This window comes from Cajanus cajan, chromosome 5 (genome assembly GCF_000230855.2).
Source record: "Cajanus cajan strain Asha chromosome 5, NIPB_CcT2T_4, whole genome shotgun sequence".
Classification (NCBI taxonomy): Eukaryota; Viridiplantae; Streptophyta; class Magnoliopsida; order Fabales; family Fabaceae; genus Cajanus; species Cajanus cajan.
The window spans coordinates 56,032,536-56,042,183 of record NC_138521.1 but is presented as its reverse complement, the minus strand read 5'-3'; the positions used below and the strand labels follow the sequence as shown (position 1 = coordinate 56,042,183).

Genomic DNA, 9,648 nt, shown 5'->3' with positions numbered 1-9,648 from the left:
TATTAAGTCATCCTCTTACGTGATATGCAAGTCTAACTTAGAAAATATAACAAAGGCATACAAATGTGGAAGCCAAACTGATCAAATTGTTAAAAATTCACTATTTTTTGTTTCATTTTATATGGTTGTTTAGTAAGATGGAACATAATGTAGTTAATATATTTGTTTACATTATAATTATTTTGAACTGTTAAACATGATTTCTGCTATTGTTTCTCTTCAATGTATGATAAATATGTGAATATTTAAGTAATATTAATGTTTTAAATACCTAAATAAACACTGATAGGTTGTTTTTTCGAATAAAAATGGACAAATCTCTATAAACAAAGTCTTATTCGAGTATTTGGATAAAAAATATTAAAATATCTATTGTCCCCTGAATACAAAACGTGCAAAGATCGTGATGTGGAGCTGATTAGAACAGAAAGTAGCTTGTACATGCATGCAAAATCAGCTTAATCATAGGCGACAAAAAAGAATCCACTGCATTGAATGAATATACGCGTTTACAGTTGATCAGAGCAGAACTGTTTTCACTTTGTGAGCTCTAACGAACATTGTTCTGTCCTTTCCTTAATTTAGTTTTTTCAACAAAGAAATAATCAAGTGTATAGAATGAATAATTAATCTTCTGAATCTTGACTATAAAAATAAAACTAAAAATCCTTGGGGAAATTTTTTGTGCGTGGAGGGACAAAAATCAAACAACGAAATGAGAGGCTTGTTGGGTGGCACATGATCCGAAAAAGCATTTCTCAACCTCTTCCTCTTCCACGAGGTTGCAAAATTTCGCCTCATTAGGTTCAGAAAACGTGAGCTCCTTAGCCCTTAGTGCTTGAGCATCCCAATTGGTACGTGCCAACACGAACATCATTGTGATCATACAAGACCCTTGCGCCGCCAACATCCCAAGCCACAACCCTTTGAAGTCAAACCCCGCAAAGAACCCCAACCACACCGCGACGGGCATACCCACCAGATAGAAACAACCTAAATTTATGTGGGCTCCCAATTTGGGCCTCGCGGTTCCCCTCAAGACGCCGCAAACCGTCGTCTGGGGACAGTTCCCGAGCTCGCAAAGCCCAATGATGGGCAACACGGCACACGTCAAACCAATGATCTCCGCGTCCCGTGTGAACATGGAGGCCCAAACCTTCCTCACGGAAACCGCGAACGCCAAAGCAGAGACCCCCAATACGAAACTAAAACAGAGGCCCACAACCGCCGCGAGTTTCGCTCCGCGTGGATTCCCCGCGCCCAACTCGTTTCCAACCCGCGTTGACACTCCAAAACTCAGCGAACTCGGGAAAATGTATATCAAAGCGGTGGTTTGAATCAAAACCCCCATAGACGCAACACTTGCATGGGGATTCACCAACACCCCGCATAGCAATATCATAATCTCGTACCACCACCATTCCAGACACACCGAAACGCAACTCGGAACCGCGAGATTCACGAGCGTTCTCCACCCCTTGAAGCACCCCGAGGAAAAACCCGGCCACGTTTTCTTGTGCGTGCCCGAGAGGATTATATAAACAACCAAGGACGCCACGAGGTTGAAATTTGTGAGGACCGCGCTTAACGCGATGCCTTTGATTCCGAGGTTGAGCACGGATACGAGGAGGTAATTGATGGGCACGTGGAGGAGGATAGATAAGGCGGCGCAGCACGTGAGAGGGAGTGTTATGGATTGGCTTCGGAGGTAGATTCGAAGAGGGTGAAGCAGCGATTGTAATATAAGATCAGGGAGAGAGTAAATTATGTAACTTTGTGCTTCATTGGCTATGTCTTGTTGTTGGCCACAAAGGAGCAATATTTTGTTCATGTTGAGCCAGAAGAATGAGATGAGGAGTGAAGTTAGGAGGAGGAGGAGCACGGCTCTCTGCATGGTGAGACCGAGGAGTTTGAAGCGTTTAGCTCCGAAGGCTTGAGCGCAGATGGGTTCCATGCCCATGGCGAGGCCAGAGAGAATGGAATAGCCGGTGATGTTGGCGAAACCGATGGCTAAGGAGCCACCTGCGAGAGCGAGGTCTCCGAGGTGGCCGAGGAAGAGCATGGAGATCATGGAGCGGGAATAGAGTAAGAGGCCTGTTAGGACCATGGAGAAGGATATGTTGAATATGCATTTGGCTTCGTTGACAGCTAGGGACAAATGGGTGGTGTTATTATGGGATTCACATGTTGGGGATTCGGGGATCAAAGTGGTGAACATGTTGGGCTCCTCTTCTACTTGTACTTGCCTATTTTGGTCACCCTCATTCCTTTCACAGAAACTAGAGGTTGGGGATATCTTGAGCATCGTTTCACTATAGACAAGAGAGAGGGAGAGAGAAGGAATTGCAGTTTACAAGTATTAGAGTGCGTGCATGCTCGTGGCGAATTGTTGCACTTTGCAAGTGGGGTTTATATAAAGGGGGGAGGGTTTTGGCACTTGGGCTAGTAAACTTGGAATGTTCCATTTATAAGGAATGAATTTGGAGGTTCCCAAAATATTTTTCCTTTGGAGTATTGCACACGGCTACAAACACTTCGGGTCGACACACCACTAACTAATGCTACAGCCTCCATTTACCGGATCAAACGCTACGATTTTTTCCCCTTCCTTTTCAACCCTCTTTTTATGACCAATACCATATATATGATAAATCACTATTGGGACTGCAACACAGAATTGGGGTGCAAGGTGGTGGCGGAGGCCCAAGCGCACTGAGCTGGCACCAAAAATAAAACACTGAATGGATCAAATATTGCGTCAGATGGGTACACATGAGAAAAGTGATTTAAAAGGTGAATGAGATTTTTTTTTCCCTTAATATTAAGATGAACAAAATTCCTCCCTATATTAATTATCTGAAGGGGCTATATCAGGAGGAGTGTTTTCAGATAGGGCTAGCAGAAACAAAAAAATATTTAAGTTTGGAATAATTTTGGGAGAGGCCCCATTCTCAATAAATGGCAGTAGCTACACTTGATTTTTAATTGAAGTTTTGGGGAATATTCATGTGAAATGCCAAGTCGGCATTTATCAATAGGAATTAAACCCAGCTGTGCAAAATCCAGCCGCATAAATTGGAATTCAAAAACAGTTGCCATTTCGCCCAAACGTTGCATCCCTTTAAATTTAAGCCGAAAAAGGCATATTGTAATTATGAAGATTTTAGAATCTGATACTTAGGCTTTATTCCGTTTATGGAAATGTGACATATGGCATTTGAATGTCTATATCTCACTACACAAAAATTAATTTTTTGTGGCAATTAATTTATTATTTAATGGCCATATAAATAATCATTAATTTTTTTTACTAGTATTTAAATAAAAGCTGGTGTATCCAGTGTCACTAATACTATTACCGACATTTATATAAAATGCTGGTAAAAATCTACTAAATTATCGAAAAAACTTATTTTTTTTAGTGACAATTCTAGTAGGCATTTTAAAGGTTATTAAAAGTTATTTTTTTTAAAAGTCTCCTTTACTTTAAATAATTTATTTCTATAATTTCCTTTTCTAAATTCATAACTTATATACTTTTTTTTTATCTCTACTCGATGTGGGATTTGTAAGATGAGAGTTGTCTTTTATTTATATTTTTTTAATTGTCTTGTCTCTTAAGAAATGTGAGATTTATAAGGTAAAAGTTGCTCTCTAATTGTTTTATAACACTATTGAATTTGGTAATAATTGGTGATTTGATACCAATTTAGAATAGTAAATTAGGAGTCAACCCTATAAAATGAACCTGTAAGGTGATAGTTATTACTCACTTATATACTATTTAATTATCTTATCTCTAATCGATGCGAGACTTAAGTTTTTTCTAATAAATAATTGTCGCTAATAGTAAACTTTAGTGTAATATAAATATATTTTTAGTGGCTATTATATATTAGCCATTAATATTTTTATATATGGTGGCAATTAAATTATTGCCATTAAATAATTGTCGTTAATAACAAATTTTGTTGTAGTGTCTATTTAAGGGTCTTCATGGATTAGACTTTTAAAAAAAATCTAAATTTAGTTGAATCCATCTATTTTATAAAGGTTAATTTTTTATAAAATAAATTAGTTTAATTCTTTTAAAATATAGGTTAATTTTTTTGAAATTGGCGATCGATTCTGTACGGTATAGTTATTCATTTTATATTTATATATGGATTGATTTTTAATTAAGAAAATCGAACCAAATCAAGGCCATCCACTTTGTAAAAATAGACTGAATAACTAAATTGATTATGCAAGGTGGATTGATTCAAAAAAAAATTTCAAAACGGGTCAAATTATGCAAAGTGGGGCCCATTTGGTTTTCACTTGTTCTCCACGTTTTAACATTATCTAAGAAATTTGGCACAAATACTACTTTGTCCAAATTGAGAAACACCATGCTTTCTTAATTATGTTTATTGTAATAAATGTAATTAGGTAATATATATATTTTGTGTTGTTTTATTATTTGTAACTTATGTGTGGTGAAAGTTAAAATTGATAATTCTAAACTTAAGTTATAGAGGATATAACTTAAATGTGTGAGATTTGGCCCACGGAGGGATGAGGTATATAAGGTGAATTTTGATTAATGAAATTCATAAGTTCATAACTCTAGAATTTTATAGAATAGTTAAATAAATGTGCTTTAGGGCCAACAGAGTCCGATTTTCAATTTGATTCTATTGGAAGATCCATTCTTTCCCCTAATCATTAGTTGGTGTGGTAGAAGCAGATGAGATTCAAGTTGAGGAACTGAGAATCTCAGAGAGAAGTCCTTGTACAAGAGTTTGAGGTTCCTGAATTTTTTTCCCTTCTTCCTTGTTTTTAGAGCAATCAAGGTAAGGAAAGTTTGTGAATTGAATGTTGTTTAATTTCCTAAGTTGTGTATGATGTTTAGTTGTGTGGATTTATGCTTTGGTGAGCATTGAAGTTGACATAGAAGATAGAGCTTTGTTATCCTTTGTTCTTGGTGTTCTTGGTAAGGAATGGGGGAATTGATGATCTTGTAAGTGTGTTTTGTTACATGTTTCATTTTCTTCAAATTCTAAGATATATGATGATAGTAGATGTTGATTTTGAAGTTGCATGCATGAAGTTCTGGTGTGGGATGAGAAAATTTGGAGTTGTTAAGTTAAATGTTTGAGTTGTTGTTCTTATTCTTGGTGTATGAATGTTTTTGGGTAGTGTTGCTCAAAGCGAGAATCGACTCACCTAAAGCGAGCAAGTGTGACCATTTTGAGGAAGTCTTTGACTTAGGTTGCTTAGAGTGAATTTTGGTCGCTCCAAGCGAGTTATTGGGTGCTTTGAGTGGATTTTAGTAGCTTCGAACTAGTTGTTGGATGTTCCGAGCGAATTTTTGTCATTTTGAGCTAGTTGTTGGGTGCTCCATGAAAATTTGTCATTCCAAGCGAGCTCTAAGGCGCTTAAAGCTTCTATTTCCCTTTTCAACTTATAATTTCCTCAACTTTTCTTATTGAGTTGGTCTATATGATATGATGAAGATTGAATGTAATTCATTATATATTGATCTATGGTGATGTATGATGATTATTCAAGTTGATCAAGTTGAAAGTTGTATGTTGTATTGAGTTGTTTAGGTTGTAAGTTATCGATTGTTATAAGTTGCCTATTGTTGTGAGTTGCTTGTTGATGTAATTTGTTTAAGTTGTATCATGTTTTAAGTTGTTAAAGTTGAAAGTTGTTTATAAATTTAAGTTGATTAAACTATTGAAAAGTTGCAAGTTGAGTTGTATGTTGAAATGTTGAGGTGGTTGTGTTGAAAATGCTTCAGGCGTTAAGTTGTGATGAATTGATTGACTTAAAACTAGAGAATATGTTGCTTTTAAAAGTTTTCATTGTGAAAATATTGTGTTGTGGTGCTCTACGAGTCTAGTTGTTGAAAACTTTTCTTGAGAAGTTAACTCTTGAAATAAATAATAGAGTCTCCTCTAGGACTTTAGTTAACACGGTATGGGAGCAAGGTCGAGTCATACGATCTACAAGTGACCATAGTGTAGGGACCATGTAGAGTCATATTGATTATAAAGCGATCAATATTGATCTGCACGTGGACAAGATTGAGACATACATGTATAAAGTGACCAAATTAGAGTAAAGTAAAAGGTCAGGGGACCAAAAATCCCTAACTAAGTATACTTGAAGAGCATAGTATGTGGAGGGTAATTGGTAGACTAATCTCATAGGTGACTTAGTTATGCTAGTTAATGTTGTGATAGGTTTATACTCAAGTTGTTCTACACTCTAATAAGAATACTAGACTTTCTAATTTAAGTAACAACATCCAAAAAACATGTGGATTTTTGTCCAAATTGGATGTTAATCTAGCTTGATTAAAAAGATCGAATTGTTGGTTTGATCGGTCAAGCCACTTAGACTATTCACCTACATTGTAAGATATCTATTAGTTAAATGTGTGATGACGCATATATTGTTGATGTGTTGTACATGTGATGTGTTGATATGTTTGTGTTGTTCACATGCTATATTGACATGTTGAGAATGTTGCCCAAAGGATAAGTTGTTGCTTTATGTTGTATAAGTTATGAATTCATAACTCAATGTTGTTCATGTTGTAAGTGGTATTCAATGTTGAAAGTTGAAATTGAAATCATAAGTTGTTGCTAATGTTGAATATGTGATTATGTTTAATGGAAATTTATTATGTTATTCTAAGTTGATTGTATTGGTTGAAGTTGTTATTCCCTATTTTGTTGATTAAGTTGTTTTCTTTCACAAATTTATCCTTACTTTTTCATATTGTTGGACTGCAATATTAATCATACTTGATATAGGAGCATGACAAGATTATGTTGTAAGGCTATGCGTGGTGGACGATCATGGTGGAGATGACCAGGTTTTGGTGATATTGTTTTGATATAGTATTGTGTTGAATAGAGTCATTTGATCGATGATATAATTTTATGCTTTTAGTGCATTTGTATAGTGATGTGGATGGTATATATGTATAACATTTATATGTAATCTCATAAGAGACTTTATATTTTCTAGTCTTATAAGTAAGGACTGTTTTAGGTTTTCAACACTTTATACATATATTTGTTGCATATAAATGATTAGATATTGTTGCATGAAAACCTTAGAGTAGTTGATTAGCTTATTATTTTTTGCTACATAGTATTGTAATATATTAAGTACGATCATATGGTGAATCGTTATAATTAAAATCAAAATTTGATTAGATATTGTTGCATGAAAACCTTAGAGTAGTTAATTAGCTTATTATTTTTTGCTACATAGTATTGTAATATATTAAGTACGATCATATGGTGAATCTTTATAATTAAAATCAAAATTTTATTTGATATTAACTATTTTTAATACCTTGAAAATTTGTGTGTGAAATGATAGGTGAAGACTTAAATATTTAAATGATTATTTTCTTCTCCGATAATACTAATGTTACAATTTTTTTATGATATAATTTTAAAAATTACATGTAAATTGATTTATCATTAATATTACATTTTTTGTTAGTGAATGCGTGAGAGGGAATAAAAAAATTGAATTGAATGTAATAATTTTTTTAATGAAAAATAATATAATCCTTTTATAAGTGAAGAAAAAGAAGGGAAAAAGATGACATTATAATTGGTAGGTAACCTCCTGTTCTTTCTGGTCATAGCTCCTCCACACTAAAATCAAATTATGATCGGTCTCATCTTGTTCTTTCTCATTGTTGTTTTTATAGTTCAGATATTTTTCCTATAACTGAAATTTTGGTTAAATTATATGGCTTCTCTTCGGAATCCAAACTATATATATTCGTTACATCAACAATATAACAAACTAATGATTTTGAATAATAGAAAAATGTAATACCCTATGGTGTATTGGGGTGGAGAGAAAAAAATAGATAAAAACAAGAAATAATAAAAAGAGAGATAAAATAATATGTGATAAATATTATTGGGTGTGTTCTAAACTAACCAACTCAAATGAAAAATAAAAAATTTACCCATGAAACTCAAATTGGATTAAAAAAATTGAAAATTAGTGATGGTGTTCAACTTTTTTATTTTTCTAACTTCATGATTTAATTTTTGGTCTAAGAATGTGAAACATGTTTAAACCAAACTGAATCGCGCTATGTAGATTTTTTTTTCCTTTCAAATATACAATATAGGTATACAATAGGGACAAAAGGCATATAAGGTGTTTTATAAAATTATAAACTACTAAAAGATTTTTTTTCTCAAATAAATGTTAAAATATATTTGATTTAAAAGGTGTTTTTATATAATTGTAAGTTATTAAAAAAAAATTCCCCTCAAATGCATGTTGTAATATATTTGATTTAAAAGATGTTTTATAAAATTATAAGCTACTAAGTTGAAAAAATATTTAATAGAAAAACTAAATTTTTATTAAAAAATATTTTCACTATAATAATTAGATAAAAGTTAATGTTAAATAATTTTAAATTTTATTAAAAATTTGCATGTATGTTTTTAATTTTATTTTCTTAAACAAATAATATATTATATATATTATATACTTTTAAATAATAAAATTTAAAATCATAAAAGCTGAATTAAATCAAATCATAAAATATTAGTTTGATTTAAATCAAATTTAATTTATAATATATTCAAATGGAACCACACTTAATTTTTTATTTAATTTAAGTGACTTTTAAGTCAAGAAACAAATCAAATTGCACCACAATCATCTCTGTACAGTATATATTATGATCAATGAAAAGAAAAAGCTAAAAAATAATAGGATTAAAATGGGATGGAAAGGAAGCAATATATGTTAATAAAAGTTTATTTTATCGAGAGTCTAAGAGGGGTGTATTGGATTAGGATTTTGAAGGACTTTTTTAGCTAAAAAAAATCCTGCGGATTTTAAAAGACTTTGCAGGATTTTCATGACTTTTAAGATTTTGCAGGATTCCATAAGACTTAAAATCAAGATTTTAATGGATTCTGCAAGACTTTTAAATCAGGATTTTAATGGATTCTGTGGGATTTTGTGAAGTTTTGACATTTGATAAGATTTTAAAAAAAATGCATACATTCAAATTTAAAAAGAGTCAAAGACAAAAATTAAAAAAAAAATAATGTCTAGATAAATAATAATGATAATTCTCCATAATATCCTATCATCTTTTTATAACATCCACTATCAATTATAACAATTCATCGGAATCCTCCTTGGTCCAAGCTTCATAGTTTTCTTTCTCTTTTCCTTTTTCCTTATTATTTCCTGGTGAATCTCCCATTTGAATTACTAACACAATATATGTTGAAAACTAGTTATATAAATAATTATGGATAAGAGACAAAATCAATAAAATTATATTATTATTTTTAGAAGCACACCAATCATACAAGATCAAATATATCTTGGTTATCCAAATGGATCAAATACCTCAGTCATTATAAAAAAAAATATGTAAAAACGGAAATATAGAAACATAAGATAATTTTTTATATAAAAAAGAAATTAGTATATTCGATACTGAGAAAATATTTAGATATATAATTTTTTTTTTATATAAACGGAAGTATTTAGATATAGAGAATATATATATATATATATATATATATATATATATTATTTTAGTTATATATTGTATAATAATTTTTAACGATATTTATAAATGTA

At 32.0% G+C, this 9,648-nt stretch overlaps 1 protein-coding gene across 1 annotated transcript; it reads right to left on the bottom strand.

Moving 5' to 3' along the window:
• Positions 1-465: 465 nt before the first annotated feature.
• On the bottom strand, positions 466-2,604 carry LOC109809459 (protein DETOXIFICATION 49). Its single transcript, XM_020372785.3, has one exon. It carries the CDS (start codon positions 2,303-2,305, stop codon positions 704-706), a length of 1,602 nt encoding a protein of 533 aa, XP_020228374.1. The 5' UTR covers positions 2,306-2,604; the 3' UTR covers positions 466-703.
• Positions 2,605-9,648: the final 7,044 nt, after the last annotated feature.

Bases quoted from the DNA above. Each gene is read 5' to 3' on its own strand.
- LOC109809459 (XM_020372785.3), bottom strand. From the start codon at position 2,305: ATGCTCAAGATATCCCCAACCTCTAGTTTCTGTGAAAGGAATGAGGGT.